Source organism: Myodes glareolus, chromosome X (genome assembly GCF_982192425.1).
Source record: "Myodes glareolus chromosome X, mMyoGla1.1, whole genome shotgun sequence".
NCBI lineage: Eukaryota > Metazoa > Chordata > Mammalia > Rodentia > Cricetidae > Myodes > Myodes glareolus.
In genome coordinates this window covers 98,151,822-98,164,938 of record NC_142053.1, presented here as the reverse complement: position 1 = coordinate 98,164,938, position 13,117 = coordinate 98,151,822, and the positions used below count along the sequence as shown (strand labels likewise).

The following is a 13,117-nucleotide window of genomic DNA, read 5'->3' as shown; positions in this document are numbered from 1 at the left end:
ATTGTGTGATTTTGACCCATAATCTGTTCCTGTTCAATAGCATCGGTGTTTTTACAGAGCAGTTAACAAATGTCCCCTAAGTGGTTAAATTACTTACCCAGCAAGTGTTGAGTGGGTGGCTCCGAAGGGGCAAATTTGACCTGGTCTCTGCTCTGCATCTTGATGCATAAGGCATCAAAAGCAGCTACACTTGCTATGCATCAAAAAAGCTGCTTTTGATAAGACATAATGCTTGGAGAGATGCGTCTTAAAGGAAAAAAATGTGTCTTCATCTGCACTATTAGAATATTGCATTTCCCTTATCTGTTTCAATTTAAGATGTCTTTCTTGTTCACTTAATTGACTGGCAATTCCATTGTTTGCCCAATCTCAAGAACCAAATCATACGTATTAATAATGCTTAGGTTGTCATTTAGCATTTTTTATGAAATTCGAGAATTTTCAGAAAAGGGCAATATAGGGAGGCATGTATGGAGAACTTTGCATTTTAATTAAGAAGTCTCAGAATGAAATGAGCCACTGACCGCAACAGATGAGTGTTTGCAAAAGCTGTGTTGCTATTTGATGTATGTGCAGTATTTTCTTGTGGATAATAAGTCAAGACTTGTTTCAAGAACAGTGACAGTGCTAAAACAATTAGAAAAGACAAAGCTGTTCTCTTTAAATCATCTGCTCATAAATAAAACTGGGTCGTGAATTATTTCCAAAAAAGCAACTGACAAAGTATAAGTAAATCACTCTAAAAGCTAAAGCTGTCTCAATTTTTGAATGTTCAAACAAAACCTCTCTCCTTGCTCAATGATGATTTTTTTTGACAAATAAGTATTTACAAAGTATGACATATAGATTTTGTGTACTTCCTTAGGCCAAAGTGGACTACTGCTTACACTAAAATTTAATATTTCTCATCGCAAATATACCACAATATGAATCTAGCTTAAAAGTAATTCTCTCTTGTAGCAGACTATTCATCAATCATCCTTTAGATAATATTGGCACTGTGAGTTTTCAGTTAGGAAGAAAAAAACCCTGCAATTTCTGGATTGATCTGAAAATCTGAGCACATTTGTGGAAAAAAAAAAACAACAGTCAATTCTGGTAAAGCAAAATTGTCTCTAACCCCAACTGTGAAGTCAAGAAGAAAAAAAACTAATCAACCTTTTGCAATGATAATTCTTCTTCATCGGGTAGATCTAAGGGTTAATTTATGATTTGAGAAAAGACTATCACAACCGTTATTGTTTTTCTAAAGTCTGGTTGTGTGTGGGAGGAAGGTAGAGAGGTCCCAGAATGAATTCACTAATTGGGGCTTTCACCTGCTGTGCGTCTAATCGAATACAAAGCCTTATTTGTAGCTGAAGAGGAAGAGAGATTATGCAGAGTGTCAGAATTTCTGCCTAGTTTTGAAATTCCTGCTATTTGGCACAATCAGCTTGGGAAAGGCAGACAAATAGTTACAGCTCTGAGCTGTTAAGGTGGACCAGGAATGTTGTAGCAGATATACTTGAACCACCTTAACCAGTTCTCCATTTTTAGAAGGTGATGTAGTTTGTAAAAGCCTGGTAGTGCTATAGCTTCCAGGCTAATAGGCACGCCGATTCTTTCCCACTAAGCCACTACCGGCCTCTGAGGTTAATGAAGTGTGCCTCTATTTTAGTGAAGATGCTAAACTTCACATCTTTTTAGATGTTCAGCTTGATATCGGTGGCTCTGTGGAGCTTTGAGAGATCGTATTAAGTGAAAACTGCTTGCAGTTGAAGGAGAGTTCGACTTTATCTGGAACCTGTCTGGTGAAATCTCTGGTGTAGCTGGCAGCCGCCTCAGAAAACTTTCTGTGGCCTGGCTTATTCTGCCTCCCTGCAAAGGAAAGGCCTGGGGGGGGGGGGGAGAATGAGCTTTTGTGGGAGGATGATGTGCTCTGGGTCTGAAAGAAGAGCTTGCAGAGTTGCTGCTGATGGTTTAACAATGATCTAGAGGCATTGTTAGACGTATTTTAATTAGCAGGCCATCACCTTTGCCCTAAGTGGCAGTGATTCACCGTTATTGTAAGCATTTGTTAGAAGTCTGATTCATGGTCTCTGGCTAGAGCTTACACGGTGCGAAGAGAAACATAGAGATATTGTATGTTTACTGCATATACAGGTGTTGACATTTTACTATAAGATATGCATTACTTACTTGAAGCAATACCTATCCTCTGAATGGGTTTTTACAAAATGATACAGATTAAATGTAACATTGGCTGCAGCAAATAAAAGACACACAAGGACTCTTAGAGCAAGCTGACTCTTAGGGAATGGGAATGTTCCTTAGGGCCACCTTCCTGGTGACTGTCCTGTAAACCCATTCGTTGTCATTTTCTTATTCTACCAATCAGTTTTACACTGCTGACGTTGGCGTAACATTGAAAATAAATTACAAGTAGCCTAGAAAAGAAAAAAAAACCTAATATGTACTTATCGAATATTAGAGAAGCCTGGCTTCTGTACTTGACCCTTCATACTTGTCACCAAATGGTTATGTCTAAACCTAATATTCCTACAATACTGACATTTCCAAAGCGTAACTCCAATCCAAATGATCATCCATCTAAGCCCCAAATTGAAAGGGTCAGCAACTAACTCGGAAGCACCTTTACTCTTTCCACCACACGACTATCTTTGTTTACCTCATGGTGGGAGATATTTAACTTATCATCCGTCCTGTCCCCCCCCCCCAACCTGTTGTGACATTTCTTGCTTGGTGACTATCATCCATTCAGTTTTGGATCCACCTTGGGATAGGAAGCCTGTAGTGGTATGAGTAACAATGGCACCCAGAGGCTCATATATCTGAATGCTTAGTCGTGAGGGAGGGGCACTCTTTGAGGAGTAGAACAGTTAGGAGGGGTGGCATTGTTTGGAGGAAGTGTGTCAATGGGGGTGGGGTGGGCTTGAGGTTTCAAAAGCTCATGCCAAGCTTAGAGTTTTGGCCAGCACATCAGCATGTACCTCTCACCTACTTCTCCAACATTTGTGACTGCATTCTGCCATGCTATCTGCTTCTGCCATGTTGACAATGGACTAGACCTTCTGCCATGCTGTCTGCTTCTGCCATGTTGATAATGGACTAGACCTCTGGAGCTGTAAGCCAGCCCGAGGAAATGCTTCCTATTGTAAGAGTTACCATTGCCACGGTGTCTCTTTACAGCAATAGAACTCTAAGACAAGGCCTTATCCCTGGTTATATGTTAGCTTCTCCCAGAGAGCCTTAAAAATACCAATGCCCAGGACCAGTTAAATTAGAAGGTGAGAATATCATGTTGGTGGTGTGTGGACTATTCTTCCTGTGAGGCCGGTGAGTTTAGGACTGCCGTCTTCCTTCTTTCTTCTCTGTGTGCACATCTAGTCAGTCAGGGATCTTTTACTGACGACTTTATATTGGGATTTCTTCTTCCTCAGACACTAGCACGGTTCCCTCAGATCCCCCTTATACTGCAGTAACCTTGTACCTGCTGGTCTAACTCCAGCTTGTCTTCTGATCCAGCCATCACAGCAGTGAGAAAGCCACATTTGTAGCCACACTCCTTCCTCTTTCGGAAGCTTCCCCACACCCTTCAGGTGCAGATCAACTCTAGGGTTCTACAGCAGTTCTGCCTTTTTTTTTTTTTGTAACTCCTGTGTTGCCATTCCCTCCTGAAGGCAAATAGACCACCAAAACTCTTGGAAAGAATCGAGTTTGTTTTCCTTTGCACCTATTCCTATTATCAATTTGATTTTGATGTGACTTTTTGTGGGCCTAATAGGAGCTTTATATAAACAATTGCCCAGTAGTGACTGTTTAGTCTGCTTTTCCACCCCAAGGGGTAAAATTGTGTTTTGCTATCTATCTGACCCTCAGTGTCCAATTCATTGCTCTAGAAGGTGGCTTGGGCTGGGAAGCATTCAAATAGAAACACGGTATACTTGGCGTGGGTACCTGAAGGCAGTATAATGAAAAAACTATTTCAAAGATTTGGGCAAGGTGGGCATACAACAAGGAATGGTAAAATTGTGCAAGGGCACAAAGGGAAGGGACGGCTTGGGGCACCTGTGTAATGCTGGACCTGAAGGGAAAGATTGCCCAATGAGGCTGCAAGTCAAAGAACCCAGATACTTCCAGGCCAGGGGTCAGCAGGAGGGAGCTGGAGAAATAAATACCTAGCTATCACTTGCTCTCTTCCCTTTCATCTTCTTCCACGGGCCTTTCATCACTGCCTCCCACTGGTTGAAAGTGAGCGGAAATCAAAGGGCAAAAGAGCCTGATTCCCCAGAGGTTCAGCTTCCTAGGGGCACAGAGCAGAGAAGAGAACACGGAATAGGTGAATAAGCCCAATCTCTTAGGCTATAGATCTAGGTTTTCGAAGGTGCAAGCAAAGTTTAAGTGATCCAAAGAGGAATGTTATTTAGCTATGGGAATGTTTGCTCAATCACCTTCTTGACCCCTTCGTGTCTCATTCAGTTTTTCCTGATATTTCTACCAAGTTCACTTGCCTTTGCACACTAAAGAAAACACAGACGTTTCTCATGATAAGAGAGGCTCAGTCTGTGGCAGTGCAACAGAATAGCCAATCTCATAACTCTTCGAAACAGGCTTGCTAATTCCAGCTCTTGCACCACCACGTTCTGGTTGGGATGGCGAAGCAAGGAGCTCATTCATGGTAGGACCTGTAGTCAGGTTTTCAACTTGATTTTTTTTCTCAAGGCAGAACTTTGCATCCTTTTCTGGTCTGTGGTTCAAATCAAAACAAAACAACAACAATAACGGTGATAATAATAAGGAAAGATTGTGACATAGCTTAGTGGCAATTATGGGTTCAATTCCCCATGCCACACAAAATTAAGAATAATATAAAACAACTACTCTAAATAAACCATATGCACACACATGCATGAGCATGCATGTGCGCGTGCACATGCACACACACGTGCACACACACACGTATAATATCACTATGTAATTTACACATATAATGGAGATGAGACAACTGTGTGCTTTAAAAAATACCTTTACTTACTAATCAAAACTCCTAATATGGCTGAAATCAACAACAAAGCAGTTTGATGCCCATGTCATTCCTTAATAATACTTTCAGTATTTTCTAAAATAATATCAAGATTTGGAACCAGTGCTTAAGTGCTTATAACTCAAGTCTAAAAAAGGACTTAATGCTATATTTTTGAGAATTACCATCTGTCAAATTTTTAAAAATTCTGAATAGTGATTCTGTTTTCTATTCTTTTTCTTTTCCCTGACAATTCATTCTTAGTAGTTCTCTAATTGGATAGTGGAAAAATAGACTTTCCCATTTATAGTTTAGAGAAACAGCAGAATTCCTGAATATTGAGCAGCTCACTAAAATGTAAAACCAGCAACCAGGCAACAAAAAACAACGAAAAGGGACTGACAGTGAGCCTCATCACACAGGGGTTGCAGATCTTTAGTCGATTGATTTCTAATATTTACAAGTGTCCGTGCTGTGCTGTTTGGATCTTCTCCTTACAGTAAACAATATTTAAGTGATCGCCAGCATTGACATAACGATTACTCTGAATGATTTACCGCAAAAGCTACTACTTTCTCATCAAAGGCCACTAATCCCTCCACTCCAGAGAAAGAAAGAGGCAGACCTGGAATCTACTTTTAGACCTAGGGACACCCTCACCCCAAATAAGTCTGAGTAGACCCTCCCCTGGCCGCACCAGCAGCACCTCTGCAGTTCACTCGCTCAGAATTGCTACAGTACTGCAAAGGCAGCCCTAGTCTTTGAGGGGAAATGCCAGAAGCACCATGTTTGTTTTAAAATAGCAACACCAGTCTTACCTACGGGCACATAGTTTTAGTGATAGCGTCAATATTTTTATCTGTTTTGTCAAAGGTAATAAAGAAACCTCAAATTTCATTTTTCCTTTCTGCCTCCTTGCTGTGCCGTGGCATACCAATACGCAGAAATGGATGCTGCCAGTCCTTTCAGGTCAAACAATCTAAGTAAAAATGCAGAGGGGAGAAAAGAAGATTTTTAAAATAATAGAAAGGAATATATTTAAAGTGTAGACTTAAGTAGATGAATTCACCAGAAGAGTGAAAAACAAATGGTTGAAAGATAAAAAGGCCAAGAAAGGAACAAAGAGAAACAATGAAAACACAGAGCAACTCCTCCAAGTCTAAAATATGAAGATATGGAGATTGTGGAAAATTCTTGTGCTAATGAAAGTTTTCTTTTGTTGGGAATGTTTCCAAGCTCTGAACAGTTGGGTGTAGTTAAACTGTACCTTCTTCCTATTGCAGCTTCTGATACAAGTCACACTGGGCCATCAAGCCTAATGTCTTTTCCAATCCAGTACTGTACTGGAAAAGTGATCCTTCCAGATTTTTCCTAATACTTCAAGACTAAACCACTGATGGTACTGTCCTGTGTCTCTGTTTCGGTGCCTCTCCAACTTTAGTGTGCTCAGTGTTTGCTTTGGTAGATCCAGATTGGGGTCCTGGGTTTTTGTTTTTTGTTTTTTTTTTCCATTTCTAAGAACTGTGTAGATGATGGTGGAACTGTTGTTAGTCCTAGAAGTACATTTTGAGAACCGATGCTATATCACCAACATAAACGTTTCTTAAGAATCCAGTGTAGCCAGGCATTGTAATGCACACCTTTAATACCAGCACTAAGTAGAAAGAAGCAGGTGGCTCTCTGTGTGTTCGGGGCCAGCGTGGTCTACAAAGTGAATTCCCAGACAGTGAGAACTAAGTGAGAGACCCCACCTCATTTAAAAAAATGATTCAGTAGGACAGGTTTGGATTTCATGTTTTCCTACCCCATCCCTTTAATTTTCTACTGATGAAGGGGTGGGGGAGTGAGGTGAATACTTTCTCATGTGATAATTATTTTTTTCTTTCATTTTCTAAAAGGAAAACTCCAAGCCCACACACTAATTATCTGCGATGAGGTCATTTGCACCTAGGTCATTTATTTAGGCAACAAGTTGCCTTGCCAGATGCTGGCAAGGGGACATGTGGCTTCCAGGTTCCTGGGTCTACCTTCAACTCCTTTCGGTCTTTGTTTATATCCTTTTAATCTCTTTTCTTTTTCTCTTTTTCTATTCTGTTTTGAAAGCGCTCACAGTCCCTGGCTGTCCAGGTTCCCAGGTTCTTAGGTGGGGGCGGAGCCCTGCGCGGCCCCGCCCCGTCTGCACATAGCTCCCCCCACCTCCCCTCCCCGTCCGGCCCGCCCGCCAGCCCGCCAGCCAGCCCGGCTCCTCCGCAGTGCTTTAGGCTGCGAGCCTGGGCGGCGGCGCTCGACTTTCTGGAAGCCCGGCGGCTTGGGCAAGCTTACTCCTCCACGCTAAGCTCCCGCCCCTGTCTGCCTGTGAAACGCTTACAACCATGAGGGAACAGCTCAAAGGGTAAGTGGTTCATAGCCCCCGACCCCCTCCTGTCCCCTCAATTCGTGCACTTGTGGCACGAGCTGCTGCCAGGAGAAGGCAAAACTTGGACCAGAGGCGGTGGTGGCTGGTGGTGGCTGGTGTAGGCTAGACCCAGACATCGGGGCAGCTCTCCCACCAGTCCTGGGAGCCTCTGCAGGTGCGTCCCCCCAGGCTTCCACCCCGGCGCCAGTGTTCGCTACTCAGCTCCTTCCTGGCTGCTGGGACAGGCTCGGAGAGCTAAAGCGGATTTCTCCCTTTGCCCAGAGAGGGACAGACCGCTCCTCCCGTGGGGATCGGGCCCGGGGAGCTTTTTGCTCCTTTCCGGAGCTGCAGGTGTGAACATGAACTAGGCGGGCTGTTCCCCCAAATCGCCTTTGGACCTGGCAGGAGGAAGGGGCGCACGCGGTTCTACCTTGCATTGCACTGCTAAGTGCCAAAAGGTCAACTTTCTGCCTGATTTCTTCCGAGGATTCTAACTGACATTTCCCTCTCTGCGTTTTCTCCTGTGCTTATTCCATTCTTCAGGACTTGGAGAAATAAAGAAAACAAGAACAATTAAAACCTAGAAAGTCAAGGGATTGACCGAGAGAAGAAAGAGAGAGGCTTGAGGGGTTGGGGTTTTTATTTGATTACTGTTATAATTATTTGTTTATTTCTTGGGCTTCTTTTGAGGTTCAGAGTGGAGTCATTTCATGGCGACTTTTCTGCTTCTCCAGGTTGTCTATAGCAAAGTTTGTCATTCTTAATCTTATCACAGTGGAAAGGGCAAGACAATGCTTATCTCAATTAAATTTGAAGTTAAGTTTGAAACTGAAATTGAAGGGGTTTAATTGTCTAAGGGAGCGTAGTGTTATTATAAAATGATTTAATATCAAGGAAAAAATCCATCTTCTGGTTTAAGTAATAAACTAAAGTCTTTAAATGAAATCTACATTCTTTTTTTCTCTACCAATATGCTCTTCCTCGCCCCTGAGCTTACTTCCCCTGTCTGTCCTTGTCACCCCATCATCTTTTTTTTGCCTAGATATTTTTATTTCCTGGTTCTAAACCTTCTAGGGAGGATACCCTCGCTCCTAAAGAAGCGAGAGGAGCAAATGAGACAACACAGTTATTTGGAAGGTTTCTGACCCTTGAGCACCGTGGAATTGTTTCCCCTTGTCATTGTTTGATCTTGCGCTGGACACGACCCCTGGAGTGCAATTGCCTTGGCCAAAGTTGAGGGTGGGTGGGAGGAAAACCCTGAAAAGCAAATAGAACTGGGAGGACAAGTAACAGCTGGAACAGCCACCAAGGCCATCATCTTTGCCCTGAGTTGAACCTAACAGAATAAAATGTTGAATATCTCTGAGAACAAGAAATGGGAACCAGAACAGTGTTTCTGATGCTCAGATTGACGCATAGCCACTGAAGTCCCTTCCCCACAGTAGCAGAAACTTCTAAATATATTTCCCATCCCACCCTACCCTGCCAGTATTCCAGCCGACTAGCCAAGTTCAACAATTCAACATGCAAATGCCAAGGTTCTTCTAGAAAGAGGCTGATCTCCAGATTAAAGGGGAACTCTCTCTCTCTCCCTCCCTCTGTGTGTGTGTGTGTGTGTGTGTGTGTGTGTCAGTGTGCTCCAGATTATATATGAAGCCAACCCTAATCCTCCTCAAAACACAAGAGACAAGAGAAGGCTACTTTTTTTTCTTTCTTTTTTTTTTTTTTTTTTTTACAATGGTGCATAGTGATTAGTTCATCCCTGGGAAATAGTGGAAAGAATATAGAATATTTTCAGTACCAAATAACAGTGATTGCAAAAGAAATCTTACTTTAATTAGGCGACTGCCATTTCCTCAGTGAATGCCGTAGATATTTGTTACTTTTATGTGTCTAATGTTTGTTTTTAAGAAACTACAAAAGCAATTCCAATAAGTCTGATTATTTTAGCACTGCCAGCAGTACCAGCTCCAAGGCGGTTATAATAACCTTGCACACTACTTGAAACTAAAAAAGGTGAAAGAAAATGTAAATTCTTCGGTAGGAAATTAGGTCAACCCTATGCTTAGTAGAGTAATGCTTTCATTTCTGGTTATTGACAAGTAGGTGTTGCTAGGATCTTTTGTCATAACCAGTGATTTAGTATTTTAATTTCTATCACAGCGTCAAATAAAAGGAAACGAGAGATTCTTTGTGGTTTGTACACGTAGGCTGGGGGTTGGCAGGTCGGGGATTGCTCAGAGAGGTGTAGCTGATGCGTGGGTTTGGAATCTGTGGGGCCAAAATCAATAGCAGGTTTCAAAGATTTCAGGAAGGTTTGCAGGGTTGTGGGTGTCGTCAGTGTCAGTGTTAATGTCCAGAAAGACTTGTGGTCTATATTGAACACCCTTGTTCTCAGGAAGGCTGAACAAAGATGTACTCAATAACTTGGGAACAGGTTTCAGAATATCCTCTTTTGTTGGAAATGGTATATATATATATATATATATATATATATATATATATATGGGCAGTGTTTTCCTGATGTGTAAAGAGAAGGCCATATTTAACTATGTATCTGTATATTCCAGGTACATGTGAGTTACCCATCTTGAAGAACATGAGAATTTTCTTTTGTTTTTTTTTAAAGACAGTCACAGAGTAACAAACTGTAAAATCCAAACTGATTACCTCTACCTCCCCCCAAATTAGTGTGTCCTTCAAGACAGAATATAGATCTGAGCAAGGCAAATGTGTACTTACCATTGTATTCCTGTCTTTTGAGGGAAGAGGTTTAGTGTGTCCCTATAGGGCTGTTCACCCCAGATACAAAATTCTCACGTGGACGGAAGTGAATATTTGGTTCTTATCCCTCAATTTGATGTTCATTCAGCGACGTTTGCCGAACATATTAGTGTTAAATGTTGCAGTGATTATCTTTCTGGCTTTGAGGACTGATCGTACCCCTTATTCCTCTCTCCTTGAGGACTGATCGTACCCCTTATTCCTCTCTCCTTCCCATTTCCTTCTCTGAGTGCTGCCTTGCAGTTGAAGTGAAGCTAAGACGGCACAGGTGAAATCTAAATCTGCTTTTCTAGTTACTTTATGTTGCTTGAAAAGGAAAGGTTTGTTTCTTGGAGGGGAGGAAGATTAAAAGGTTGATTTGGGGAGTTATTTGAGGAGTTCTGTTAGCTCTTTTATTCCAGTACTCTGGAATCTCAGGTAGGTGGAAGAATAGTACCTACCGGAGAAATCAGGAAGGGTGAGATGGGGCCGGCAGTGTCTACCGTCTTCTCTCAAGGGGAATTCCAATTTTGTTGAGCACTGATCAGTAAAATATAATTTCGAACACCCTTTTCATAATTTTTAGCCTGCTCTATGTCTGTCATTAAAAGACTAGGCATATAGGTGTGTTGATAAACACAAGCTTGCTCCCTGTCTTGTTTGGTTTATTTGTCGTCCGGACGTGAGGCATGGAGGATCCATCAGCTCCCGTTAGCACACTCTCTCTCTCTGGAGTTCTGCTGGAAGCTCTGCACAGTTCTCATTCCTTTAAGAACTCCATTTGCTCCAAGTTTATCTCATTGCCCTGTTTCTCTTGCTTTTCAGAGTGGTCGTGTGTCCATGCCTGGTCAGGTTTATCAGCTTAGCCAGACCGTTTCCTACAGGTCCATTAAAGATGTCATAGTCGACCCAATGTCCTGGAAAAGGGACATTGTTATTGCACCGTGTGTCTAGTAAGGTTCATCGGTGTGGACATTTCCATCTTTCCCCTTTTTGTCTCACTAGTGCTTACATCTCTGTGGGCTTTGGAAGGGGAAGAAGCTGGAATTCAGGATGGAGCCCTTGTCTGTGGAATGGGGAGACACAGGCACTTTTGAGCTACAAATCACTCGAGAACAAGCAACACTTTTTCCATCAAGCTGCAAGCTGCAGCCTCCTTGTGCTGTGCATATAAAGTACCAGTCCCACCCACTCCTTCTCGACATCATAAACCAGCGTGGTCATGGGCTTTCCCAAACCTTCCTAAAGTGTCTGCCGCCTCCCTTGCTCTTTTTACTCTGCACGGCTTCCATGTCACTCTGTTACGTGCCCTCAGCTGATAGCCCTGATTGACACGCTCCACAATGTGAATTTTCTGTGCAGAACAGGGACACAGAAATGGACCCACTTGGAAGGCAGTGAGAGCCATTCACAAGTGAACATTTTCTTGCGAATTGATTCTTAGTAGCCTTTCCAGCTCAACGACTGAACTGTAAATCTCAGAGGGAGGATGTTCTTTGAAGTTGTGCTGTTTGGGCAATTTCCATATGTCTTTAAGATATTTATGATTATATTTGTCAAACTCCTTGAAGTGTTTCTCGTTTGGGGCTTCTTTTTAAGTGAATATAGCTTCTGTTCTCTGGGAAGGACCGTTCTTAAGCTTCCACATCTTCTATTGTAAAGAATGGTAACTCGGGCACCACATGGTAGCAAATTGACTGTATTCAGATGTGCCAGTGCTCAATGTCAGTTAAGCCTTTGCCTCTTTGCCAGGTGAGTCCACTTGCCTCAAATTACACCACCTCTGGGCTGGAAAGCCCAAAGTTCAAAACCTATACTGAGTTCATTTGACATTATTGCTTCCCCAAGCTCCTCCTTTGGTGTGGGGGTCTCTGTACTTTCTGGTCCCCTTGACATGCCCAGATTTAAGCCCTTTCTTTCCTTTCTGGTCCCCACATTTCCCATTAAAAGATTATAAATAGGCTCGGCATATGAATGCTGAAATAATTGTTCCACGCTGCATTTTAGTCTATCAGAGCTTACCATGTAATCTCTGAAAACAGGAAATACGATCCTCTGGTGATTCATGTAGATGGGCCAAAGTAAGGTAAAGTATATGTAGTTATCTCTCCTGGGTTTGTTCATGTCATTGAATGAGAAACAAAGGTGTTTTGTTCCCTTTGTGGCAGGAGCTCATAGCAGGCAACCACACTTTAAGAAATGGAGAAGTGTGAATGCTTCATTGAGGTCTAAGTAGATCTAGGAGGAAGCGAGGTGGTCTGTGGAGTGCCGAGTTTAAAGGCATTTTCAAAGTAATGGGAAGGAGGGGAATGATGGGATGGATATTTTAGCTGGGTGCTCGATATGCCTTAAGGCGAAATGGAATACAATTGTCACCGATATGAGCTCTGACCATAGAAAAGAAAGAGTAATGGAATGAGGGCCCAGGAAACAAAGAAGAAATCAGGTGATTTGTAATGATGGGACTGACAGAGCTGAGTGACAATTGTCATTTTCCTTTCTGTATGTTCACAGTGGAGAAATGAGGCAACCCTGACCTCTTATATAACAAGGTCAATGTCAAATTTGTCAAAAACAGTAGTGCATTCAATGTGTGGGTGTGAAAAAGAAACAGATTCTAGAACTAATCATATTAGTATTGCTCTTTCCCTCTGGAAACAAAGGAGCCTTTCTGCACGCAAGATGATTTGAAGTACTCTGTGCAAGTCCTTGGAAGTAGCAATGTGACATAGAACCATTTGTCTTCCTTTAGCTCTTGCACATTGTAGATTCTAAAGTCTCTCTCTCTATTCTCTGTTTTAGCCACGAGACCCAAACAACTTGTTGGGACCATCCCAAAATGACGGAGCTCTACCAGTCTTTAGGTAAGGACGCGGGGGGCCACGCTTCCTTCAGGTTAAATGGCAGTTTACTTTAAGGGTACTGTGTAGCACGCA

At 42.4% G+C, this 13,117-nt stretch overlaps 1 protein-coding gene across 10 annotated transcripts in view; it reads left to right on the top strand.

Moving 5' to 3' along the window:
• Nucleotides 1–13,117, top strand: part of Dmd (dystrophin) — a 2,257,783-nt gene that overhangs the window by 2,106,487 nt on the left and 138,179 nt on the right. For 8 of the 10 annotated variants that reach the window (XM_085684598.2, XM_085684595.2, XM_087902601.1 and 5 more), the window contains one exon: nucleotides 12,984–13,045. In XM_085684598.2, the coding sequence (XP_085540724.2) occupies nucleotides 12,984–13,045 (62 nt within the window). Of the gene's footprint in view, nucleotides 1–7,255; nucleotides 7,416–12,983; nucleotides 13,046–13,117 lie in introns of those variants that run through there. The other 2 variants (XM_048449762.3, XM_048449761.3) reach the window with 1 other exon arrangement.